A 27,439-nucleotide genomic window follows, 5' to 3' on the forward strand; every position below is an offset into this window, starting at 1 on the left:
ATTTGGATGGGTATATGAATAGGAAGGGTTTGGAGGGATATGGGCCGGGTGCTGGCAGGTGGGATTAGTTTGGGTTGGGATATTTGGTCGGTATGGACGGGTTAGAACGAAGGGTCTGTTTCCGTGCTGTATATCTTCTTGACAAAGCCTTGTCTGAGGGTGAACTGTCGTTCCCGTTGATGTGGGTGGTCCCCAGTCTGTTGTCCTTTTCCTTTCCTTTCTCGGAAAGGACGTCGCGGACATGGGCAGTGTTCCCGAGCCCCGCTCCGGAACGGGCTGTTCCGTCCTCTTCCAGCCCCCGGTGGGGGGGGAAGGGGCAGCTTGAGTGCATTGGGAGGAGTGGAGCGTGGGCGTTCACCGGGAGGGTGCCACGGGACGGGGACGGGAAGCGGGGGTACCGATATGGGGCAAGGGGGAGATGCCTCAGACCGCCAGAAACACTGGGGCAGCTGCTCGCGTGCTCCTTTTGGATCTCACAGCACAGGGAGGCCATTCATCTGATTTCCTCCCGTCTCTGTGTCTTTCTGTCTCTCTCTCTCTGCATCTGCCTCTGCGTCTGTCTGTCTCTCCGAGGTGACAGCGGGTTCCAGCATATTGCTGGGTAAACCTGTTTTTCCTCTGTTTTCCCCCTCTCTCTCCTGCTCAAACCCCTGAACTTCAGGCCGCCCCTGACCTTGTCACTATCAGTGAATAGGGAACAGCTTTTCTTCCTCCACCTTATCTGAACCTATCACAATCTTCCCCACTTTCAACAGTTGTATCTGTGTGGGACCCTCTCTTCTGTGTCTCTTTCTCTCCTAAGCCCCCTCCCTCACCACATCCCATTGACCCACCCCCTCCTGTCATGCTCCCACCTTCAAAACGGTCTCGTTGGTTTTCACTGCCTCTTCCCCATCGTTTCCGTCAAGCACCTCATCTCACGCTTAGAACCCCTGCACTGTAGGAGTAGGCCCTTCAGCCCATCCAACCCACACCTCACCCAGACCTCTGCCTGTAACCCTGCAATTCCCATTGGCTAACCCACCTAGTCTACACATCCCTGGGCACTATGGGTAATTTAGCATGGTCAATGCCCCCTAACCTGCACATCCCCAAACACTATGTAATTTAGCATGGCCAGTCCACCCAAACCTGCACATCCCTGGATACTATAGGACAATTTAGCCTGGCCAATCCTACACTAAGGGTGGATTGGCCATGCTAAATTACCCATAGTACCCAGGGATGTGTAGGTTAGGGTAGATTGGCCATGCTAAATTACCCAATCCTACATATCCCTGGGTACTGTTAGGATAAAATAGGTCAAGGGAGGGTGGAGCTATAGCTGCTGTTTGGGAATCGAAACTGTAGCTGCAGCTGCTGCTTGGGAAATCGAAACTGTTGCTTATGTGGCCAGCTCAGCTGCCAACGCCCAAATGAGCTCAATAACAGGAAACGCCTAGCAAACGCGAAATGTCCTAATAAGGCAATGCTTAGTAGCTCCGCGAAGCTCTGCTTAGCAAAGAGTATAGCAGGAGCAGATTTGGGAGGGGAAGGCAGAACGCGCCTTCTCCAGTGAATGTAGGGTGATTCACTGTATCAGCTACGATTCTGCAATAAAGTCTGCTTGTGCCAAACAATTGAGCGTCTGTTGTCTCTCCTCCTAAAACGAACATGCATGGACAAATTCTGTCCTAACAGTACTATGGGTAATTTAGCATGGCCAATTCACCCTCACGTACACATCCCTAGGTACTATGGGTAATTTAGCATAGCCAATCCACCCTCACCTACGCATCTTTGGATTGTGGGAGGAAGCCAGAGCACCGGAGAAAACCCTCGCAGGCACAGGCTGGAAATGTGCAAACTCCACACGGACAGTCGCCCCTGAGGCTGTAATTGAACCCGGGTCCCTTGGCGCTGTGACCACTGAGCAACCCCTTATAATCCGCCTGCGTTAAGTTCCTTTTGTCACCTGGAGGAATGTTACAGGGGGGAGCGGGGTTTAAGTCTTCTCTGAGCTGAGAGAGGACACAGGAGATGCTCCTCATCATGCTTTCATGTGTCACATTGCATAATTCTTAGATTTTACATGTAAATGTCTAGTTGGGGTTAGAATTCTTGTAAATATAGACAAACGGAAACACTTGTTGAGACATTTCACCAAACCCCCAAGTAGGCAATTGACATGCCCGCCCCTGAAAAGAGAACCTTTTGGGGGGTCAGAGCTGACATTGAGAATAGCGAAATGAACACTGTCCCCGTCGTGTTTGTATTTTTGCTGACAGAAGGGCAGTTTGCAGTCAGCAGGAACTGTGGGACTAGAGGCTGCGGGCCAGGTCTGCGCTCGGGAGCGTAAATCCCAACGGGAACCAGAGGCGTTGCTAACGTTTAAGCCAGCTGAGCTTAGCAAGAAAAGGCTGCGACCCTGTGCTTGAACTGATCAGCCGAAACTTTGGGCGTAGCCAAGGAGATCTGAAGGCGAAGCTCACGGGAGGGTCTCCTTTCTCAAAAAAAACCAGAAAACATGAGGGATACCAGGAAGAATTCCGCTGAATTCCAGAGAGCTGTGGCATGCCGTTGATTTGGTACAATGAGCTTTTAATGTGAACTCTCATGAGGGAATGCAAACGAACTCAAGTTGAAATGTAGCTCCGTAAAGTGTTGTGTAACAGTCATAGCGTTGACCGTTGTTGAACGTTTTGATGCGGTCCAGTTTTTCTTTTGTTTTTTAAAGATGAGATGATGTTTTGTGGTTTTTGGATGGGTTGGGGACAGAGTGGGAGGTAGGGTGGGCTGGGATCTTCCATGTTGATGGGATTTGACAGTGAATTTTGCTTCGTCAATTATTCAGACTGTGTGCCTGGAGAGAGGGAGGGTCAGACCCTTGGGAAGGGTGCTGGCGGGGTGTGGGCGGGAGGTGAACCTTTGCAATGTCCAATCAGAAGGCTAAGTGTTAAGATAACAAGAGCCGATATTTATCAGTCGATAAGTGCAACATGTAAGCAGTTTGTTCATATGCAGCTCAAAGGCTGTCCCCAAAGTTAAACTTAGTATGGCGCCTACCCACTCAATCCAGTTACCCACCCCATCTCAGGGTGGATATGTGAACTATCACTAATTTTCTTCTAACGAATAAAACATTTAAACCTAGCTGTTCAGGAAAGCAAACAAGTTTAAAACTACAGCCGTGCTGCAGTTAAACTCAATAGACTTACTCAGAGCAAAATACATGTTCCCTGAACGCAGTTGAAAGTTAACATCGTTGTATTAGATGTCGGAATATCTGTTTAAATGGAGCCGTGAGCTTTCCCAATGTAGACAGGGCTCCTCGAAACGTGGCAGTGTCCCCCCTGCAGCTGCAGAGCGAGACAGGAGAGTTTGTTTTTGTGAATGAGCAGTTGTAGCGCGAGGTGGCTGTTGCTTGGTGACGGTGAGGCTCCCCCGGCCCCGCCCATCCCCCCGTGCAGACGTCACGCGGGGGTGAAGGCGGTTGGGAGGAGAAGTCGCTCGAGCGGCGAAGCGGCGGCCGTTAGGAAAATGGCGCCGTGCGGCCCGGGGCAGACCCCCGTCACTGGTCACCGCCGCCTTCCTGGTGCAGCTGCTGTGTCACGGCCACACCGGCCGGCTGTACAGCAGGCAGGAGCCGGTGACCATTCTGGAGGCGGATGGGGTTAAGGGCCTGCTTGGGAACTGGTCGGCCGCCTGGGTGGTGGAGTTCTACTGGTCGTGGGGCGGCCCCTGTGTCAACTATGGGCCACCTGGAAGGTACTGGGCCCGGGAGGTGAAAGGTGAGGCAGGTTGTGGGGGGACGGAGGGGAAGGAATGTGGGGCCTGTCCTGTCATAGTCACATTTTACACTCACTTTCCATCTGCTTTTACTGGCGCTTGTGCTGTTTACCCCTCACTGTGTTTTAATCCTTGTGCTGTTTACCCTTTGCTGTTACTTGTGCAATTGTTGAGGGTAGTGTGTAAATACTAGTGAAGGATACTATGCACCAGCATGTATATGTTCCTCAGTTATTGAAGGGGCAGGACCTGTTGAGAACGGTTAGTAAAGCAGGTTCTGCACTAAGTCTTGTTAACATGGATATGTTCATTGGAAAAGTTGACTTTTTATTATTTAGAGTCGTAGAGATTTTCAGCACGGAAACAGATCCCCTCAGTCCAACCTGTCCACGCCAACCAGATATCCTACATTAATCTAGTCCCCATTGCCAGCACTATATCCCTCTACACCATTCCTATTCATATACCCATCCAGATACCTTTTAAAGGCTGTAATTATACCGGCCTCCACCACTTCCTCTGTCAGCTCATTCCATACCTGCAGCACCCTCTGCAGGGAAACATTGCCCTTCAGGTATCTTTTATATCTTTGTGGCCTCACCCTAAACCTATGTCCTCTAGTTGTGAAGGTCACCCCAACACGGAGGAAAAACTTAAAAACATTGAGCAGCCAAACAAATGCAAATGTGTTGCTGGTCAAAGCACAGCAGGTTAGGCAGCATCTCAGGAATAGAGAATTCGACGTTTCGAGCATAAGCCCTTCATTCCTGATGAAGGGCTTATGCTCGAAACGTCGAATTCTCTATTCCTGAGATGCTGCCTAACCTGCTGTGCTTTGACCAGCAACACATTTGCAGCTGTGATCTCCAGCATCTGCAGACCTCATTTTTTACAGCCAAACAAATGCAAAAGCAATCAAATATTGAGCCACATGGGGGAAAAAATATCGCTCTGCCCTTTTTGATCTCCAATAGACATTTGGAAACTTAAAATCTGTCAGTAACACCAGCATTGCTACAGAGCATATTGTGTACACTCCTCGGTGTCAACAAGTAGCGCACATGTTTGCTAATGTCACCAAAACATTGGGCGTGTTCCTTATTGTCGGCAGAAAGGGGGCGAAACCTACTTTTGACACTGGAGGACCGGAAGGAGACTTGTCCTCCTGCCATTCGGAGCTCCCCTATTGGTGAACGCGGAAGTTGGGCCATGAGGTTCTGAAGTTCCTGCCCCTCCCCTCTCTCAATGAAGATTGAGCTTCACTCAGACTGCAGCTTCCTTCCTCTGTCCAACGTCTGTGAGTACAGCACTCTCTTTTCTCACCCCCTTTTCCATTTACGTTTCATTCTGGGGTTCAATTGTTGACTTGGAGCAACTGAAAGGACTGGGAGTGAATCCAGTGAGGGGACAGACTCTGGAAAAATTAGTCCAAGCCTTTGTCTCAATTGACAAAATAGACAGGCAGGAGACTGGAAGAATGCAGCAAGCCAGGCAGTATCAGTAGGTGGAAGAGTTGAGGTATCTGGTGGAACCTTTGTTCAGGATTGGGGGTGGGTATAGGGAGAGCTGTGGAACAAGGGTGTGCTGGGGGCAGGGTGATGAAGTGAGGATAGGTGGAGACAGGTAGAAGGTACAATAGACAATAGGTGCAGGAGTCGGCTCTTCTGCCCTTTGAGCCAGCACCACCATTCATTATGATCGTGGCTGATCATCCTCAATCAGTATCCTATTCCTGCATTATCCCCATAACCTGGTTGGTGAATGGGAGGAAGGAATCTAGTTGGCAGGGAAGAGTGGAAAGGGCTGGGAAGTGAGTTGGGGGATGGGATGGGAGATTATTTGAAATTGGAGAACTTAGTGTCGAGTCCTCCGGGCTGTGGACTGCTCAGACAAGATGAGGTTTTGTTCCTCCAATTTGTCAGAAGGGGAGTGGGAAGGGGCATTAAAATGGGTGGAGACTGGGAAGTCCGCTCAGCCTCTGTGGATCCGGCTGTGATGCTCGGCAAACCATTCCCCAAGTTTACGCTTGGTCTTCCTGACGTAGAGAAGACCACAACTGGCAAAGCACAGTGGGTCGAGCAGTAGGACAGTCGTAGTTTGAGGCACAAGCTCTTCATCAGGAATGATGCGTGGATGTTCAGAGGGGCATCAGCGTCCTTCTGTGCCAGTTGTCAGACAGGTGCAGCAGGCAATGAGCAAGGCAAGTGGTGTGTTAGCAAGAGGAATTAAGTTCAGAAGTGGGAATGTCTTCCAGCAGTTAGGAGGTCATAGAATATATTCAAGGCTGAGTTCATGTGATTTTTATGTGGATGCTTGTGGGGGAAGGCAAAAAAATGGTTGTAAGACCAGTATCCAGTTTTAAGACAGTTCCAGAGTCAGACAGCACAGAAACAGACCCTTCAGTACAACTAGTCAATGCTGACTATGTTCTCAAACTAAACCACTCCCACCTGGCAGTGTTTTGGCCCATATCCCTCCAAACCTTTCCTATTCATGACGTTACTGTACCTGCATCCACCACTTCCTCTAGACATTTAGTCCTCACGTGAACTACTCTGTGTAAAAAAAAAAATTGTGCCCTTCAAGTCTTTTTAAAATCCTTCTCCTGTCACCGTCAAAATTTGCTCCCTCATCTTGAAACCCCAACCCTAGGGGAAGGACACCCTTTGTTCACCTCATCTCTCCCCTCATGATTTTATAAATGTTGATAAGATCACATCTCCACTTCCAATGCTCCAGTGAAAAAGTCCCAGCCCATCCACCTAGATGAAGGTAGAATCCTGTCCCTCAGGATTCCCTCCAACAATGTGCCCACCACTGATGTCAGGCACACTGATCTATAGTTCCCTGGATTGTCCTTACCACCCTTCTTAAACAGTGGCACCACGTTAGCCAACCTCCAGTCTTCTGGCACCTCACCTGACATGCACAGTATGCTCTATGGAGATGCTGTTTTTGATGGATTTAAAGTGTCCAAATGCCACAATTTCTCCCCCACTCACTTGACATAACCGTGCAGGCTCCTCGCTGTTTGATGTTCATGTTACTTAGAACCCTCATGATCATATCAATCTCAATGAGGTCACCCCTCAACCTCCTGTGCTCCAGTGAAGACAGTCTCAGCTTCTCCTTATAACTCAAACCCTCCGGTCCTGGCAACATCCTGGTAAATCTTTACTGAACTCTCTGTAATAGTATTCTTCCTATTACAGGGCCACCAGAAGCCTTCTCAGTACTCTACAAGTGACTTCACCAACATCCTGTACACCTTCAACATGATGTCCCAACTCCTTTTATTCAATGGTGTGAACAATTAAGGTAAGTGTGCTGAATGTTTAACATCAATCTACATTTGTCAATATATCATATCAGTTGCATGACACTGTGACCTTTTGCTCTTAACTCTGCGTCTTATGATCCTGCTCCACAGCTACCCGATGAAGGAGCAGCGCATCGAAAGCTAGTGCTTCCAAATAAATCTGTTGGACTATAACCCACTGTTGTGATTTATCAACCTTGTCCCACCTAGTCCAACAGCAGCACCTCCACCTCCTTTCTAATGAACACAGCCCATACCTCCCGGTGCTGCCAGTAAACTGCCGATGAAATGATGCAGTACCTGCACTCCTGAAAAGTTTATAATTTCTAACGAAACCAGCTACTCATTCACTGCTCCATCTGATACATGACTTTGGAAACTTAGTGCAGGAGGCTGCAAGAAATGAGCAGCTTTAAAACAAAAACCGCTTGGAGCTTTCAATGAGAGCTTGAGCCCAGCAGTACATTCTGGTTACCTTTATTGTGGCCCAACATTGTTACAGCTGCAGATGCCCCCAGCAAAAGGGCAGAGAAAGAGTAGCTGTGTTTTAGACAGCTCAACAACAGGGGGAGGTGCAAGGGGCAGGGCAAGGCCAACAGCAGGCCCCCGCACTACGCCTGCGTTGCCTGCACAGTTTACAAAAATCCCTTCCCCTTCAGAGACTCCCCACAGTGTGGAAGCTGGCCACTCGACCCAAAGACTACACACCGATCCTCCAAAGGGTAACTCACCACGCAATTCCCCTACCCCTATTGCTCAACATTTACCCCTGACTAATGCACCTAACCTGCACATCCCTGGGCACTATGGGTATTTCAGTACTGTCAATCCACCTGAACCTGGACAACTCGTATATGCCAACCAGATATCCCAACCCAATCTAGTCCCACCTGCCAACACGGGGCCCGTATCCCCCCAGTTGCCTTTTAAATGTTGCAATTGTATCAGCCTCCACCACTTCCTCTGGCAGCTCATTCCATACACGTACCACCCTCTAAATGAGAAGGTTGCCCCTTAGGTCTCTTTCATATCTTTCCCCTCTCACCCTAAACCTATGCCCTGTAGTTCTGAACTCTCCCATCCCATAGAAAAGACTTTGTCTATCTATCCTATCCATGCCCCTCATGATTTTATAAACCTCTATAAAGGTCACCCCTCAGCCTCTGACGCTCCAGGGAAAATAGCCCCAGCCTGTTCTGTCTCTCCCTATAGCTCAAATCCTCCAGTCTTGGCGACATCCTTGTAAATCTTTTTAGATTAGATTAGATTACTTAGTGTGGAAACAGGCCCTTCGGCCCAACAAGTCCACACCGACCTGCCGACGCGTATATCACCCAGACCCATACTCCGGGGGTTTGCAAGGACTGCCACAAACACTACGTAGGACAAACAGGAAGAAAGTTAGCCACCAGGATACACGAACACCAGCTAGCCACAAAAAGACACGACCTTCTATCCCTCGTAGCCCAACATACGGATGAAAAAAAAACACCACTTCGACTGGGACAACATCTATCCTGGGACAGGCTAAGCAAAGACATGCCAGAGAATTCCTAGAGGCCTGGCACTCCAGTCACAACACCATAAACAAACACATAGATCTAGATACCATCTATCAACCCCTCAGGAAATGACATCACCACAAACCCCAGGAACCCTATCCAGGACAAACATATAAATCGAAAGCAGGAGACAACAGCTTCGCTTCATTTGGAGGTCGCCACTGATGACGACCCCGAGCCAGGTAATGAAACGTCTGGATATCAAACCTACAGCTCAGCGAGCAAACCTACACCCTAATCCTCAACCTGAGCTACAAACCTTGCAAAGTAGAATGTATTTGCAAACATCATGCTGCAAATACAAACCCACCCCCATGGATGATCTATCTCGTGTGTGCATGAGATAGAGAAACAGTCTATGTCCGTGCTGTTTATCTCTATTTGATAATCGTTGCTTTATTTCTGTTGGTGTAAATGTTGTTGTAATTCATAGCTGGATCCTCATAGGTGTAAGGGTGACAGAATTCCTCAAGTAGGGCACTGGAAGATTCCTGGGAGACCCCTATTTCTGGTTTACTTCCTCATGAACAAACATTAAGCACGTGTACCTATTTATTTACGATTTTGTTTTATTTTTCTTGTTTGATTCCCTGCTATGACTACACCTTGTATTAGGATAGTTGACCGGCTGGGAGATTGTGGCTTGGGTCTTGATTGAATATTTTATCGTTCCCGAAGTTATAAAAGGCGGGGTCAAAGCTTTAGCAGAAATCCAGCAGAGCTGAGAACAGACCGACATCTTAGTCTGTGGGAACAGGGAGATCAACAGAGGATAGAGAAATCAGGTCCTGAAACCAGACCACCCTGTGATCAGTGCTTTGATTAGAGGCATCCTTCTACATCAGTCAATGCCAGTTGTCAGACAGGTGCAGCAAGGCAAGTGGTATATTAGCAGGCTGAACTGAGATTAGAAGTGGAGATGTCTTCCTGCAGTTAGGGAGTCATTGAATTTATTCAAGGCTGAGTTCATCTGATTTTTGAACAACAAAGTGTGGATTTTTATGTTGTGTGGATGAGGTGTGTTTTTTTGTGGTTTATGTTTTGGATACAGGAAGAGTAGACATTTTTTTAAAGTGGAAGGCAAGAAAATGGTTTTAAGACCACGACAGAACAGTTACGGTCAGACAGCACAGAAACGGACCCTTCAGTCCAACTATTCCATGCTGACTATGTTCTCAAACTAAACTAGTGCCACTTGCCAGTGTTTGGCCCATATACCTCCACACCTTCCCTATTCATGTACTTATCCACGTCTTTTATTTTTTTTTAGAAGATATTTTTATTAGAAATTTAATATTTTGACAGATTTACAAAAATAAACTGAACTTTCAAGCACAAACATTAATATAAAAATAGATCTTAAATATATAATCATCAAAATTCAAAGGAATGATACTAAAGAAGAAAGAAAAACAATGAAACTCAGTTAACTACTAATCTAATCCACAATTATCCAGAGTGTATAGTTGAGTCACTTACATCCTTCAAACAAGAGAAAATGTTCTCTAATACACTCATAACAGTATAATAAAAAGGAAACTATTTCCAAACAATAAGAACAAAAAAAAACATGTTTGAATGGAGATCCTCCCCCTTGTTCTCAGGGGCCTTACTTCCTTTCTAAAGGTCCACCATATCCTCTCCCAAACAGTGTCCCACCCTTGACCCGGGCGCTCCTTAATAGGATTTAGATATAATACCGAGCTAGAGTTAACAGTGAGTGCCCCACCCCCACCCCTCCCCACCCATACCTGAGTATATCTGATAGCATCAATGCCACGTACAAACACACATAACTATAAAATTACAACTCCAACAAATTACAGTTAAGTATAATAACATAAAATAGCAAGGGAAGACAACCCTGCTCCCAGAAGCAAAAGTAAAGTAGAGTAAAGTATCCATTTCTCCCCACGGCGTGTGGAAGAGGCAAGCCAACATAAATTGTCTCTTACGATTTATTTAAACGAGTCTAAAAGTTCCTTAGCCTCTTCTGGTGATCTAAAATTATACTCGGATCCTTCGTGGTTAAAGCATAACGTCGCTGGGTAGCGTAAGATGAATTGAATATTTAAGTTCCTTAGACATTTCTTCACCTCATCAAACGCCTTCCTCCTTCGGGCCAAAGCCGGGGAGAAGTCCTGAAATAACATAATCTTGGATCCTTCATGGATCATGGCTTTAGGATCCTTTCCAAGATTTCTGGAGGCATCCAGGAGTATCTGCCTCTCCCTATAACTCTGCAGCCGGAACAGGACCGGGCGTGGGCGCTGGTTTGGGCCAGATCCGCGTACTGCGACCCGGTAGGCCCACTCCACCCTTACCCGGTCAGTTTCAGCCCCCAGGTTTAAAAGCTGGGGCAGCCATCGCTCCAGAAATGCTGCTAATTGTCCCTTCTCTTCTTGTTCAGGGAGGCCCAGAAGACGGATATTCTTTCTCCGATTTCTATTATCCAGGTCATCCATGTAGATTTCAAAGGCCCGGACTCTCTGCTCCAGAGCTCGCACCTGTTCTGCAGCTGTTTGTGCTGCAGCCTCGGAGGTCGTGGCCTTTAGCTCCGCCCCCTCCACTCGGCCCTGCAGTTCCTCAATAGCCTGGCTGTGCTTTTGTAGCTTTTCTTCGAATGAGTTCCACCTCTGTCTGGATTCTGCGATGAAATTGACGAGTGTCGTTTCCAGCCTGGCAATCATCTCTTCAAGGCCTGTTTTTACATCAGCTGCAGCCGGAGGAGTCTTTGTTTTCTGAGAGCTGCGGGGTCCCTTTGGTTTACTCATTATCCACTTAATATTAAACTGCTTAAATATAATAGTAAGCAGCTAATTAAGGTTAGAAAATTTTTTTGGGTGGTTTGGTAAGTGTGGTGGGGGTGAGTAACTCACTTTACCCAGGTTTTGGGAAGAGCACTGTAAACTCAGACTTGCTGAGTCGCCGCCATCTTGGATGCCCACATGTCTTTTAAACGTTGCATCTGAACATGTATCCACCACTTCCTCTTTACATTCACTCAATACATGAAACACTCTGTTATATACAAACTTTTCCCAATTCTGTCCATTCCATGGATTCATTCTCTTTCCTTTCAGTTGCTGCAAGTCATAAATTGAAGCCCAGAATGAAAAAAATGGAAAAGGAGTTGTGAAGAGAGTACCCTACTCACAGATGGTTGACACAGTAAGGAGGGTGGAGTCTGGAGCAAACCCGAAATGTTGATTTTCCTGCTCCTCGGACGCTGCCTGACCTGCTGTACTTTGCCAGCACCACTCTAATCTTGACCCTGATCTCCAGCATCTGCAGTTCTCACTTTCTCCTGTAAGAAATCAGCAGTTTTAAACCAAAAACCTGTTGCAGTTTAAAGCTCTCATTGAGAGTATGAGCTCAGTGTGAAGTTCAGGTAATCTTTATTGTGACCCAACTTTGTTACAGCTTCAGAATCTCCCAGCAGAAAGGTGTAGAAAAAGTAGCAATGTTTTAAAAACAGCTGAAGGTCAAAGTGCAACTCCTCACTTTCTTCATTATTGGTCACCACTGAGTTGTCCCTTTGTAATTGGATCCTTGGTGTAGCCTTAATCTGGAGGAAGTATTTCCTCACTCAGCAATTTCAACCTGTATCCAAGTAAGTTGGATGAGCAGCATAGAGTCAACCAGACTATTGTGGGTCTGGAATCACGTGTAGGCCAGACTGGGTAAAGGATGCAGCTGGGACGACTGCTCTGATAACTGCTCAAGTCTTCCCTAAAAAGGAACTGAGTGAATCAGATGGGGGTTTTCTTCCACCCCCACCCACCGACAATGGTTTCACCGTTAGATTCTGAACTCCAAATTTCTGACCAAATTCCAATTCCGCCATCTGTTGTGGGAATCGAACTCGGGAGCCACTGGAACTGGGTTGATAGTCCAGTTGGTAAAGGCACTCGGCCGTCTTTCTTTCAATCCTCCTGCAATGCCACGTGATCCCGCTGGTAGGTCAGCAAGGAGGCGGCCTGGGTAAAGGCCTTCCCGCACTCGGGGCAGCTTAAGGGCCTCTCCCCCATGTGGATCCACTGGTGGGTCTGGAGGTTGGAGGAATCGCTGAAGTCCTTCCTGCAGTCAGGGCAGGGGAACGGCCTCTCCCCAGTGTGACTGCGCCAATGAGTCTCCAGGGCAGACGGGAAACAAGCCTTTCCCACAGTCGTCACACTTCCATGGTTTCTCCACGGGGCGGGATTCCTCGGGTTTCTCCATGGCCGAAGCTTCAGCCGCACAAACGCATGTGGAGCTTCTCTCCACCGTGAATTCCTCTTTCCAAACCGTATAGCTGTTACACGCTCCTCACTCAGTGCACTGCAATGGTAGGGTCTCTCATCCAGTCCCACTGATGCTGAAAACGTACCCAAACAGGAACCAAACAGCTTTGCTCCTCACAGAATCGTAGTTGCAAACTGTTGCGGTCCCGATGGATTGGATTGAATGACTGTCAGACATGGACGTCAAAGTAAGGACTGCAGACGCTGGAGAGTCAGAGTCAGAAAGTGCGGCGCTGGAAAAGCACAGCAGGTCAGGCAGCATCCGAGGAGCAGGAGAGTCAATGTTTTGGGCATTAGGCCTTCATCTGTTGATTTTGAAACTTCCATCTTCAGATCCTGAAATGTAAAAAGAGATTACAAAAGTCATCACTGTCAGTGCAGGGTAGAAATTCTGAACAAGCAATTCTACTTTCTGCGGAAAGTTCTTTTGTTATTTCACAAAATTGAAAGCACCATCCCACTCTCTCTCCCCCTCTGTTCTCACTCCACTCTAACTAATTCCCCTGAAGGTGCTGATTCAGGATCTTCCAGGGGCAGAAAAGCAAAAACGTCAAGACTGACATCTCTGAATTTTGGATAACTCCACCTGAAAGTTAATATCTTTCACAACATTGGGATACTGCTGAGAGGTGAGGAGGTCTGATTTTGGGAAGCAAAAAAAAAAATGAGTTTGTGCCAATCCCTTCCCTTCAGAGAATCCCCAGAGTGTGAAAGCAGGCCACTCAGCCCCACAAATCCATACCGACCCTCTAAAGGGTAACAGACCCACACCTATTCCCCTACCCCTATTGTTCAACTTTTACTCCCTGATTAATGCACCTAACCTGCACACCTCTGGGCATGGTCAATCCATCCTAACCTGGACAAAGTTAAAAATCACACCACCAGGTGAGTGTTCAACAGGTTTATTTGGAATGACTCGCTTTCAGAGCGCTGATCCTTCAGGTGGTTGTGGAGAATAAGATCTTAAGACATAACTTATAGAAAAACATTATCGCGTTCTGCCACCGAAATGATATATTGAACAAACCTGGACTGTCAAGTCTTTTATCTTTTAGACTGGATTGCAGCTATCATTCACATGTAAATCCCAGACCTTCTTGCAAGGCACCTTATCAAGATAACTCGAGGTTTCATAGCAAAATGTGACATCTCAGTTCACATAATGCATTAAAGGTGTGAGGTCAGAGTCTGTCTGTGTCCCAGTCTTGAGTCAGACTGGTTCTATTTCCAAAGTGTAATTTACAAAATATTACATGGATTGACTGCTTACTGATTGTGTATTTTTTGAGCAAAATAGAATGTATCTGCAAATACAAATAGAGCCTTATTTCTGAACACGACCCCCCACGTCTGTCTGTTCTCTAACACGATTCATGGCCCGATCATTATCTGTACAAGTCCTTGTTTTAGCAAAAATGCAACCCCTTGCTTTGATTAAGGCTCTCTCTCACACACATACTCTATCTCTCAGACAGACACACACACACACCCCTCAACACTCTCTCACACTCGCAGCCTCATACTCCATCACACTTCCCTTTCCCAAGCATGCACACGCACACTTCTGCGCGCACACACACAAACTCACATGCACACACTCTCACTCTCTCATGCACACACACACACTACTGGCAGAATTATATTTGCAGATACATTCAATTTTGTTCAAAAAGCACACAATCTTCAGGCAGTCAATGCATCTAATATTTTACAAATTCCGACTTTGGAAACAGAACCAGTCTGATTCAAGATTGGAATACTGACAGGTTCAAATCTCACACCTTTAATGCAATGTCTGAGCGGAGATGTCTTTTTTTTTTCATAAAACCTTAAGTCAACTCAAGAACATTGTTACATATTAATGAACCAAAACCCGCACCCATTCTAAGAGATGAAGACTATCTCAGTTTGTTCAATATATTCTATTAATTGCATGACACTGATCTTTTGATATAAGTTCTGTGTCTTATGATGCTGTTTCATGAGGCGTATGTGTTGATGAGGCAAGATGGTACAGATGAGATGATAGAGAATTTCAGATCACCGAGGAAGGATTGAAAGAGAGAGTTAAGAAGAGCAAAGAGAGGACACAAGCAGTCTTTAGCAAATTGAATAAAAGGATGATTAGGGTAGGAATAGGGCCAGTCAAAGACAGAAGTGGGAAGTGGAGTGTGGACCCTGTAGAGAGCAGAGAGGTGCTAAATGAACATTTCTCATCGGTGTTCACTCAGGAAAAGAATGAGGTATGAGATATTAGACTCAAAAGGATCGAGGTTAGTTACACACAGGTGTTATCAATTCGAGAAGGAGTGAAAGTAGACAAGTCCCCTGGGCTGGATGGGATTTATCCGAGGATTCTCTGGGAAGCTAGGGAGGAGATAGCAGAGCCTTTGGCTTTGATATTTGAGTCGTCATTGTCGACGGATTTAGTACCTGAGGACTGGAGGATTGCAAATGTTGTGCCCTTATTCAAGAGAGGGCATAACTACAAATTGAGGGGTGATAGCTTTAAGACAGGTGTCAGAGGCAAGTTCTTTACACAGAGAGTGGTAAGGGTGTGAAATGCCCTACCTGCTAAGGTAGTCAACTCAGCCACATTAGAGAGATTTAAACAATCCTTAGATAAGCGCATGGATGATTTTGGGATAGTGTAGGAGAACGAGCTGAGAATAGTTCACAGGTTGGCGCACCATCAAGGGCCGAAAGGCCTGTTCTGAGCTGGATTGTTCTATGTTCTAAACTTAGTGCAGGAGGCTGAAAGAAATGAGCAGCTTTAAAACAAAAACCTCTTGGAGTTCAATGAGAGTCTAAGCCCAGTGGTAAGTTCAGGTAACCTTTATTGCAACCCAACTTTCTTACAGTTTCAGATCTCCCCAGCAAAAAGGCAGAGAAAAAGTAGTTGTTTCTTGAACAGCTCAAGGTGAAAGTGCACACACCACACCTCCCCTGTTTCCTCACCCACCCCCCCCACCTCACTGTCTTTACTATTGGTCAGCACCAAGTTGTCCCTTTGTAACTGGATCCTTAGTACAGCCGTAACCTGGAGGAAGTATTGCCTCACTCAGCAATTTCAACCCATACCCTGTCTCCAAGTAAGTTTCTCCCCGCTCCTTTGCCAGTGGAGGAAGGGCAGTGTAGAGTCAACCAGACTGCTGTGGGTCTGGAGTCACGTGTAGGCCAGACCAGGTAAAGGATGCAGCTGGAACGACTGAGTGTAGCCTTTCCCACAATGGCGATTCCCTTCCCTAACACAGGAGAGAGGGAATCAGATGGGGATTTCTCCCCCCGCACCACCCCCTCCCTGAAACAGTCTCATCGTTAGATTCCGAACTCCACATTTCTGACCGAATACCAATTCTGCATCTGTCATGGGGGGATTCAAACCCAGGTGTCCCCGGAACCGGGTTGATAGTCCAATCGATAATGGTACTCGGCCGTCACTCCTTCAATCCCCTTGCAACGGCACGTGAACTCGCTGGTGGCTCCGCAGGTTGGAGGAGTAGGTGAAGCCCTTCCCGCACTGAGAGCAGATGAACGACCTCTCCCCGGTGTGGATCCGCTGGTGGCTCCGCAGGTGGGAGGATGTGCTGAAGGCCTTCCCGCACTGAGAGCAGGTGTATGGTCTCTCCCCGGTGTGGATACTGTTAGGACGGGGTCCCGTCCTTGCGTGTTCGTTTAGGAGGAGACCACAGACACTCAATTGTTTGGCTCAAGCAGGCTTTATTGCAGAATCGTAGCTGATAGTGAATCACCATGCATTCACTGGAGAAGGCGCGCGTTCTGCCATCCCCTTACAAAATCGCCCTTGATATACTTTTCTAAGCAAAGCTACGTGATCTCTCGCACACAAAGCGTTTCTTGTGACAGGGCCCGTTTGGCCTTGGCAGCTATCCACGAGACGGTCTCAGTCTCGTAAACAACAGTCCAGCCGCCTGTTATTGAGTTCGTATGGCCTTGGCAGCTGCGCTGAGCAGAGCCTGCCATTGCGCTCGCCTGGCCTTGGTAGTTTCAGTCTCGTAAACAGCAGTCCAGCTGCACAGGCAGTTTCGGTCAGCAGTCCAAACAACAGCTCCGCAGCGCCCCCCGATTCCCCAAGCAGCAACTACAGTTCTACCCTCCCTAGGCCTATATCCATCCTAACATTCCCTCCCTTGGCCTCTACTGAGGTGACATCAACCCATACCGCTACAAACGCAATGTCGCGCGGCAACCGGTGCCAGGTGTGTCGGCGGATGCCCCACCAAACATCCCTTTGGCTTCTCCGAACACATTATGTTGACCCGACTGACCGGTTCTAGGGAAACATTAGGTCAGGGTGAAGGGGTCACTAAGCAGCATACTGTTACAAAACAAGTAACAAACAAAAATTAACAATTGGTAGGCAATTCTAGATTCTTTTCTTTTAAAAAAAAACTACAAGAAAGGTCTCATAAGTAGATCTCAAGATTAACAAAAGTTAGGATGAGTGTAGAATGAAGGTCTGTTGTCCAAAGAACACCTAATTATACAACTACTCATTAAAATCGGTCGTATTATACCATGACATCTTGAAATAAATTTTCAAACTACTGACATCGTGTCAAATCTTTTGTAATAGGATTCAATGAGCTTTCCCTCCTTCCCAAAGGTTTGTTGTTAAGTCGGTTCTGGAAGATGCCACAAAACTAGCATTTTCCTTTGTCAAAAATACAGTGAATACAATGTACCGAGTGCACGATTTTCCTTCTATCAAGCTGCTTTGCCAGCCAGAAACTTGACCAGATTCCGGTACGGATGCAAAAGCCAGGGATCTGCTAAAGCCACAGGCCACTATTCTGAGGGCCAATGCATGACTGTGCCTATCTTAGGTTGTTCCTCGCTCGAGGAATCTTACCCGTCACTGGCTAACCAGTTATCTTTACTGACCAACAAAAACCCACATCCACGTCACAGCTACTGGCTTATTACTGTGATCAGTGGCTTTTGAGACCAATCAAAACATTTTAGGAATACAAGATGTTGGCTAGGAATCTTTTGGGTAAACAATAGTTTCTTCAGTCTTGAGGCATATAGCACTTCACAATCTGTAACTGCAGCATAAAAAGCACAAATTTACCTGTTGCCAATTTGAATGGGAAAAATATACAACTAGGGGGTCTTTGGACCACAGCCCTCACATTCTGAGGCCCTGAAGGAAAAGGATTAGAAATGATATAAAGCAAAATCATATATTGTCCCGCGTTTCTCTCTCAGGCATAGCTCCTCCATTCCCTCTGGTTCCGATCCCGTAATCTTTCCTTGGGGTGCCCCCATCACAGGCTCCTCCAGCACCGCTGCCTGGTATGCGGGCGGGGGGTCATCCTTTCCCGTCAGGGCACAGTCAATCTTTCGTGTCACAAGCGTCCTGATACATGGTATACAACAACCACCACAGGTAATAAAGATAGCAACAGAGATGCATAAACCAAGGGCCAGCTGTCCCAGCACAGTTCCCCATCTACCGAATGTGCTATTCAGCCCATCTATGACTGGGTTTTTAACCCCCGACTGTTGCTTCAGTTCAGTGGCTAGGGCTCGGAGTTTTGTCAAGGTCTTGGTGAGCTTGCCATCCGGGCCTGTGTTGTTTGTTATCGCAGTACAGCACGTTTCTCCAAACAGAGCACAGACCCCCCTTTTCTCGGCCAGTAACATGTCCAGGGCCATCCTATTCTGCAAGGTCATAAGGGAAGTCTGAGCAAGTTGCTCGTGGATTGCGTCAACCGCATCTCGGGTTAAGTTGGCAAGCCTTTGGACATTATAATGGATGAGATCGATTCTATTGGTGTGTTTATTTATCGTGATGGGGAAGATGGCCACAAAAAGGGGAAAGCTCTCAAAGCCGAAGGCCACCTCGTCTATTAGTTTATACTCATCAGGGATGTTTCTGGCGTGACTGATTGCATCGATCCAGACCCCATGAGGGTTCTTTAAATCCACTATTGGGTTGATGTTTCGCCTATGTCGGGCATGGGGATCGAGTCCCCGGGGCGGCTTCTGGAAGGTGTAATCACCAGGGGCTCGTGGGGACATAAAGAGCGGGGATTCAGGGTTACTAGGACACAACTCCCTTGCCAATTTAGAGGCAACCAATTGTACAGGATCCTACCTCCGCAGTACCACCACAGGTCCACTCGGCTCACCGTTAATTCGGCTGCTTCACTCTTCGTGAGGAAACGGGTTCTGTTGCAGCTGGCTTTGTCAATTGTACCAACTTGATATCCTCGGGTAAGCGATCTTGTGTGGGGTCGGAGTCCAATACCACCTTCGCTCCGCATGGGTCCTTTGATACCTGTATGGAGAATCTTACAACAGGGCAAAAACCTATCCACATCAGGATCCGGCTACTGCCCCTCATTTCCAGCCTCCCATTCAGAAAAAGACCTGTTTCTTCTTACTCTTTTCCCACTTGCCAACCAGTTTTATATCCACCTCAAACTAGATCTATTCCTACATTCTTGAACTTTACGCATTAATCCCTTATTGAGACTTTGTTAAAAGTCTTCTGAAATTCCAAATAAACCACCTCCACTGGCTCCCTTTCAGTAACTCTATTATTTACATCCTCAAAACATTCCAGTAAATTTGTCAAGCTTGACTTCCCTTTCATAAATCTATGCTGACTGTCTCCAATTCTGCTAATGGTTTCCAAATGCTCAGCTATTCAAGCTATGGATGATCCATTTACTCTGTAATCCCATGTATCTTAGGACACAGATAGAAGAGTACAGCACAGAAGATTTCCCTCCTTGCTGATCAAGAATCTATATTTAACACCACATTTTTGCAGAACAGTTCCAAAGATTCCCAATTCTCCATAAAGGAAGAAAAAATTGTTCTAATCTGTGGCCTTTGAAACAGAGACTTCCAATTTAAGATTATCCCACCAGATGAAACTTCAAACCACTCAACATCTTAAGTTTCGATTAATAACCACTCACTCTGCAAAGCTCCTGCAGATACAAACAAAGCCTGTTCTCAAAAGACAACCCATCCCTTCCAAATGCTCTCTGAACACATACACCCATTCTTAAATACAGGTGCCTAACATTGTGCCGTGTTCCAGATATGGTCTCCATAACTGCCCTCTTTTACTGAAGCATAGTCTCTTAACTTATGGGATTTAACTCCCCTCACAATAAGGAATAACATTCCAATAGCTGGACTCACTTTCTTCTAATACATTTTGATCCTTTAGCCCTATCTAAGTCCTTCTTGAAAAACATTCAATGTTTTAGACTCAACCACCTTCTGCGGCCAAATCAAATTAATTTGGGTTGGAGAGGATCGGGAAGCAGACAAGAACTAACTTAAAAGTTAACTACTGGAAGCTTTAGATGTAACAGGCGCTTCCTTACCTTAGAAAGTTTCGGCCGAAAGTTGTCTGCCAACCGATCTGCCAACTTGCTGTCTCTTCCCTCCCTGAGTCGGGGTCACCAGAATGTTAAGACGGGAGTCCCGTCCTCGCGTGTTCGTTTAGGAGGAGAGACCATAGACGCTCAATCGTTTGGCTCAAGCAGGCTTTATTGCAGAATCGTAGCTGATACAGTGAATCACCATGTATTCACTGGAGAAGGCGCGCGTTCTGCCTTCCCCCTACAAAATCGCTCTTGATATACTTTTGCTAAGCAAAGCTACGTGATCTCTCACATACAAAGCGTTTCCTGTCACAGAGCTCGTTTGGCCTTGGCAGCTGCCCACGAGACGGTTTCAGTCTCGTAAACAACAGTCCAGCCGCCTGTTTTTGAGCTCGTTTGGCCTTGGCAGCTGCGCCGAGCAGAGCCTGTTATTGAGCTCACTCGGCCTTGGCAGCTGTTTACGAGACGGTTTCAGTCAGCGGTCCAAACAACAGCTTCGCAGCACCCCCCGATTCCCCAAGCAACAACTACAGTTCTACCCTCCCTAGACCTATATTCATCACAACACCTCCCAGGATTAAGCAAGTCCCGCAGATTCTGTGGATCACTTTATGGGCCAGAGCACTGAGTATAGGGGTTGGGGTCTGGACAGGACGTTGCTTAGGCCACTTTTGGAATACACAGGAACCTCGATTATCCAAAGGACACATGCAGGGTGTATTTCGGTCGCTTGAAGAATAGATCCCTTACAGTGTGGAAACAGGCCCAACCAGTCCACACTGACCCTCCGAAGAGTAACCCACCCAGACCCATTTCCCTCTAACTAATGTACCTAACACTACGGGTAATTTAGCATGGCCAATTCACCCTGACCTGCACATCTTTGGACTGTGGGACGGAACCGGAGCACTAGGAGGAAACCCACGCAGACGCGGGGAGAATGTGCAAACTCCACACAGTCTGTCGCCTGAGGCAGGAATGAAACCTGGGTCCCTGGTACTGAGAGGTAGCAGCGCTAACCACTGAGCCACCGTGCTGGTTCATCTAATTCTGGATAATCGAAGCTCCTCTGTATTATGTGCACTTCTGGTCTATCGGAAGGATGTTGCAAAACTTGAAAGGGCTCAGAAAGATTGACAAGGATGTTGCCAGGGTTGGAGGGTTTGAGCTACAGGGAGAGGCTGAACAGGCTGGGGTTGTCTTCCCTGGGACGTCGGAGGCTGAGGTTTGACTTTAAGAGAGGTTTATAAAATCATGGAGGGGCATGGATAGGGATAGACAAAGTCTTTTGCCAGAACTAGAGGGCATAGGTTTAGGGTGAGAGGGGAAAGATTTAAAAAGGGTCCTAAGGGGCAACATTTTTCACAGAGGGTGGTGTGTGCGTGCGGAATGAGCTGCCAGAGGAAGTGGTGGAGGCTGGTACAATTGCAACATTTAAAAGGCATCCACTTGGGTATCTGTGTAAGGAGGGGTTTGGAGGGATAGGGCCAATTGCTGGCAAATGGGACTTGATTAGTTGAGGATATGGAGGAGTTGGAGTTGGAGTTATTTCTGTGTTGTACATCTCTACTTCAGGAGGAAATGCGCAGTCGCAGGCTCGCAGAGCCACTGGATGCCAAGGAGATGAGAGCACAGCAACTGCAGTGACCCTCCCCCCTCCCACCCAGGGTTCAGCCCTAGGCGGTGACTCACAGCGGCTGGCCCCGTCACTTGTGCCCCCGCTGGTGCTGCAGCAGGTGCTGGGACTGAGCGAAGCCCCTCCCGCAGACAGAGCAGGTGAATGGCCTCTCCCCCGTGTGGACCCGCTGGTGCCGCAGCAGGTGCTGGGACCGAGCGAAGCCCCTCCCGCAGACAGAGCAGGTGAATGGCCTCTCCCCCGTGTGGACCCGCTGGTGCCGCAGCAGGGTGGACGAGCGAGGGAAGCCCTTGCCGCAGACGGAGCAGGTGAAGGGCCGCTCCCCGGTGTGGAGCAGCTGGTGGGACTGCAGGGTGGACGACTGGGTAAAGCCCTTGCCGCAGACGGAGCAGGTGAAGGGCCTCTCCCCGGTGTGGACCCGCTGGTGCCGCAGCAGGGTGGACGAGTGAGAGAAGCCCTTGCCGCACACCGAGCAGGTGAAGGGCCGCTCCCCGGTGTGGAGCAGCTGGTGGGACCGCAGGGTGGACAAGTGAGGGAAGCCCTTGCCGCAGACGGAGCAGGTGAAGGGCCGCTCCCCGGTGTGGACCCGCTGGTGCCGCAGCAGGGTGGATGAGTGAGGGAAGCCCTTGCCGCACACCGAGCAGGTGAAGGGCCGCTCCCCGGTGTGGACCCACTGGTGGGCCAGCAGGTGCGACGACTGGGTAAAGCCCTTGCTGCAGACGGAGCAGGTGAAGGGCCGCTCCCCGGCGTGGACCCGCTGGTGGGACTTCAGCTTCAACGACTTAGTGAAGGCCTTCCCGCACTCGGAGCAGACGTACGGCCTCTTGCCGTTGTGGAGCCGCTGGTGGGAAAGCAGGTGGGACGAGCGGGTGAAGCCCTTGTCGCAGACCGAGCAGCTGAATGGCCTCTCCCCGGTGTGGACCCGCTGGTGTGAGATCAGGTGGGACGACTGGGTGAAGCCCTTGCCGCAGACGGAGCAGGTGAAGGGCCGCTCCCCGGTGTGGACCCGCCGGTGCTTGAGCAGGTTGGACGAGTGAGAGAAGCCCTTGCCGCAGACGGAGCAGGTGAAGGGCCGCTCCCCGGTGTGGACCCGCTGGTGGGCCAGCAGGTTGGCCGAGTCGCTGAAGTCCTTCCCGCACTCGGAGCAGGTGAAGGGCCGCTCCCCAGTGTGGAAACGGCGGTGGATCTCCAGATCGGACGGGTAGCGGAATCCTTTCCCGCAATCCCCACACTTCCACGGTTTCTCCATGGCGCGCGGAATGCCTCCTGAGACTTCTTTGCCCACTGTGGGGAAAGCTGGCTCAGGCACGTGCCCCTGTGGTTCAGGTAAAGACGATACTTCAAGAGCCTACTGAAGCAGACAAAAACGTTCAAAGAATTTTACCCTTCTGGACTGAAAGAGGGACGTCTCTCCTGTCCCACGAATCAAGGGGCTCTGTCAGACCTTCACATGGTACTCAGTTGGGAAGCTCTACCTGCAAAGCTGCTCTTCTCATATCCTGTGAAAAGGGGATTACAAAAGTCATTGCTGCCTGCACATGACAGGAATTCAGAACAGATCATTCTAGTTTCTGTAGAACTTCCCTAAAACAATCAAGTTACAATATGCAGATGCCAGTGTTGGGCTGGGGTGTACAAAAGGTAAAAAAAAAAATCACACATCACCAGGTTGTAGTCCATTAGATTTGTTTAGAAGTTCGAGCTTTCAGAGCTCTGCACCTTCATCAGGTAGCTAGTGTTGGGACGAAATAACGTCCAAGCGTGTTCTTTTAAGGAGAGACCACACTTACCCAATTATTTGATATAATTGGAGGTACATTTATTTAGCTGCAGAAACTTAGCTGTTACAGCGAAGCACGAAAGAAAGATCGAATGGTTCGCTGGAGAAAATGTACAAGTTCTGAAAATCTATCGATAAGCTCCGTTAGGTATACTATTTTCTAATCTCAATGCATGCAACGTGATCTTTCACAAACAAAAGCCTTCTTCAAAATGGTATAATTTGCAAACAAATGTTCTATGTATTCTGGAAACATTTTTACAAAGGCTTTACATATATTTGAGACATTCTGTATCATAGACACAAAGAATTACTATGATTGAGACATTTTTCCTAGTCTTATTATCACATAGTTTACCTTAATCTAATCACTTAGTTTAGCAGGCAAAATTGACCTTGCTGATGTTCTTTCATTTGAACATCAGCTTTGTTAGTTGTCATGGCAACAAGCCCAGAATTAAAATTACTTTGATCATCATTTTAAACTATAGGTTCACAGTGCCCCCCAATGTCCTAAGAAGTAACTACATCTCTATCCTACCTAACACTAGTAAAACCTCCAGGCGAAAAAGACAGCAGATGCTGGAGATCAGAGTGATGCTGGAAAAGCACAGCAGGTCAGGCAGCATCCGAGGAGCAGGGAAAAAAAAAATCGACGTTTCAGGCAAAAGCCCTTCATCAGGAATGAGAAAAGAATGAGGACACTTTCCTCATTCCTGAAGAAGGGCTCATGCCCGAAACCTCGATTCTCCTGCTCCTCGGATGCTGCCTGACCTGCTACGCTTTTCCAGCAATACATTTCCATTATCTGAAATATTAACAAGTTGCCTGATGAAGTAGTGTCTCTCTGAAAGCCAGTGCTTCCAATTAAACCTGTTGGACTATAACCTAGAATTGAAAAGGTGCTGCTGGAAAAGCTCAGCAAGTCAGACAGCATCCAAGGAACAGAAGATTCGACGTTTCAGGCATAAGCCCTGAAGAAGGGCTCTGGCCCGAAACGTCGAATCTCCTGTTCCTTGGATGCTGCCTGACCTGCTGAGCTTTTCCAGCAACACATTTTCAGCTCTGATCTCCAGCATCTGCAGACCTCATTTTCTCCTATAACCTAGAGTTGTGTGATTTTTAACTTTAAAAAGTGTTGCAAATCTCCACACACACACACTTTTCTTCAATTCTCACTCTGCTGTTTCTGATATTACCCATCCCCCAGTATTGTCCAGAAAGGGACTTATTACCTAAAAAAGCTGTAAATCTCCATCCCACACACTCTTTAACTCTTGCTGTACCTAATATCCCACCTCCCCCCATACTCCAGCAGGGTCTGATTGATGCTCATTGACTGAGCCACACTCACCTCTTCCTGGACACAGGGACCCTCCAGACCAACACAACATCAGCTCCCCTTAACCGCCCCCCCCGCAACGGCGCATGTGCAGGAACAACCGGTCACGTGAATCGAGGGACCGCCTTCGTCACAAAGGCCGCGCGTTGATTGGACGGAGCGTGCGGCGTTGCAGCCTTTCCTATTGGTCCACCGCTTGTCTTTATGACGCCCACGTGACCTCTCTCCTCCTCCTCCCCCCGCACGCCCATCCCTTCACCTCGACAAGGGGAGGCATGACCAATGGGGAGCCTTGGAGGACCGGAAGGAAGGCCGTCCTCCTACCAATCAGAGCATCCCGTCATTGTCTGAATGCGGAAGTTGGATCATGAGCTCCTGCTGCTCTCTCTCTGAATGAAGATTGAGTGTTACCCCAGACTGCACCAACCTCTGTGAGTACAGCACCCTCTCTTCTCACCCCTCCTATTCCATTTCTTTTCTCATTTTGGGATTAAACTGTTGGTTTGTAGGAAGTGAAGTGAAAGGAGGTGAACTCAGGAAAGGTGCATATGCTGGATGCATTGGTCTGGATGGCTCTCTCTGTCTCTCTCGTGTCCTTCATCAGGAATTGCGGAGGGGTTGGGGGGGTGGAAAGGGTGCTGAGAGGTAAATAGGAAGGTGGGAGTGGGGCTGGGGGTAAGGTAGATGCAGGTTGGGGGGGGGTGGTGATGGTGACAGGGTGGAGCAGATTGGCGGGAAGGAAGATGGACAGGTGGGACCCTCCAACCATACAGGATCAATATTGATTTCACCAGTTTCCTCATTCCGACACCCCCCCCCCCCCCCCGCCCACTCCCAGATACAACCCTCGAACTTGGGACTGCTCTTTTGAAGTGTCCCACCTGTCCATCTGCCTTCCCATCTATCTGCTCCACCCTCCTCTCTGACCTGTCACCTTCTTCCCCTGCTTTCATCTACCCACAGCATTCTCAGCTCCCTTCCCCCAGTCCCACCTCCCTCCCATTTATCTCTCAGTCCCTTTGGGACCACCCCACATTCCTAATCAAGGGGTTATGCCCAAAATGTCAAACCTCCTGCTCCTCAGATGCTGGCTGACCTGCTGTACTCTTGCAGCACCAGACATTTTGGTGCTTATTTGTCTGGATGTTCTGATGTGACCCATTCGCAGATGTGAAGTCACATTCGAGAAAAACTCCTTCATGGAATGTGGGCTTTTTTTTTGGCAAGGCCAACAATGTTTTCGTCCCTAACTGCCCTTCAGACAAGAGGATTGCCAGACTTTAGGGGGCATTTTAAAAGTCAAGCACGTGAGCCATCATATGCAGGCAGCACCAAGTTAATGCTAGTGGGTTTCCTTCCCTGAAGAGCGTTATTGAATCAAATGGGTTTTCAGAAAAGTTTCATTCTCTCAATGACTGAGACTAGTTTTCAATTCAGATTTTAAAAAAATACATTTAATTTCCCCAATGTTTGTTTTTACTGGTATTTGAACCCATGAGCCCAGATTATTTGCCTGGGGCCTCTGGATTGCTGGTCCAGTGTTGTTGTTATAACATCACTGACTCGCCTGGACAGCATTGAGAGTCATACAGATGTATAGCACACAAAGAGACCCTATGTGCAACTGGTGCATGCCGAGCACATAGCCAAAATTGATCTAATCCGATGTGCCAGCACGTCCCTCCAAACCCTTCCCATTCATATTCCCATCCAGATGCCGTTTAAATGTTGCAATTGTCCCAGCCACCACCACTTCCTCTGGCAGCTCATTCCATACACGCACCACCCTCTGACTGACAAAGTTGCCCCTCAGGTCCTTTTTATGTCTTTTCCCCTCTCACCTCTAGTTCTGGACTCTCCCACCCCAGGGAAAAGACTTTGTCTATTCACCCTATCCATGCCCCTCATTATTTTATAAACCTCAATAAGGTCAGCCCTCAGCCTCCGATGCTCCAGGGAAAACAGCCCCAGCTTATTTAGCCACTCCCGATAGCTCAAACCCTGGCAACATCTTTGTTAACATTTTCTGAACCCTTTCAAGTTTCGTTTAACTGAACAGTAAAAGTCATACTGGACAGGGATATATCATAGTGTTACTGTGCAATATGTATTTATTTACGGCTGTATAAATTTGATTTATAATTATTTCTAGTTATATCATAGTGTTGTAGCCATGTTATGTATTCCAAGTTTGGGAGAAGATTTGTAGCTCGGCTGCTCGTTGTTGTGGTTCTGTTTGCCGAGCTGGGAATTTGTGTTGCAGACGTTTCGTCCCCTGTTTGGGTGACATTCTCAGTGCTTGGGAGTCTCCTGTGAAGCACTTCTGTGTTGTTTCCTCCGGCATTTATAGTGGTTTGTCTCTGCCGCTTCCGA

The 27,439-nt window shown here is 47.9% G+C and overlaps 1 protein-coding gene and 1 long non-coding RNA gene across 2 annotated transcripts; one reads left to right on the forward strand and one right to left on the reverse strand.

The window, feature by feature from the left end:
• The first annotated feature begins 4,883 nt into the window (after positions 1 to 4,883).
• On the forward strand, positions 4,884 to 7,263 carry LOC132807359 (uncharacterized). The gene is made up of 3 exons (XR_009641959.1): positions 4,884 to 5,065; positions 6,981 to 7,086; positions 7,199 to 7,263. It is a non-coding gene; the product is annotated as an uncharacterized LOC132807359 (long non-coding RNA).
• Positions 7,264 to 20,621: 13,358 nt separating this feature from the next.
• On the reverse strand, positions 20,622 to 23,439 carry LOC132807347 (zinc finger protein 229-like). The gene has a single exon (XM_060821575.1). It carries the CDS (start codon positions 23,191 to 23,193, stop codon positions 22,015 to 22,017), a length of 1,179 nt encoding a protein of 392 aa, XP_060677558.1. The 5' UTR covers positions 23,194 to 23,439; the 3' UTR covers positions 20,622 to 22,014.
• Positions 23,440 to 27,439: the final 4,000 nt, after the last annotated feature.

This window comes from Hemiscyllium ocellatum (assembly GCF_020745735.1).
Source record: "Hemiscyllium ocellatum isolate sHemOce1 chromosome 27 unlocalized genomic scaffold, sHemOce1.pat.X.cur. SUPER_27_unloc_15, whole genome shotgun sequence".
Classification (NCBI taxonomy): domain Eukaryota; kingdom Metazoa; phylum Chordata; class Chondrichthyes; order Orectolobiformes; family Hemiscylliidae; genus Hemiscyllium; species Hemiscyllium ocellatum.

Excerpts from the sequence above, each read along its gene's own strand:
- LOC132807347 (XM_060821575.1), bottom strand. The coding sequence starts at position 23,193 with ATGGAGAAACCGTGGAAGTGTGGGGATTGCGGGAAAGGATTCCGCTAC.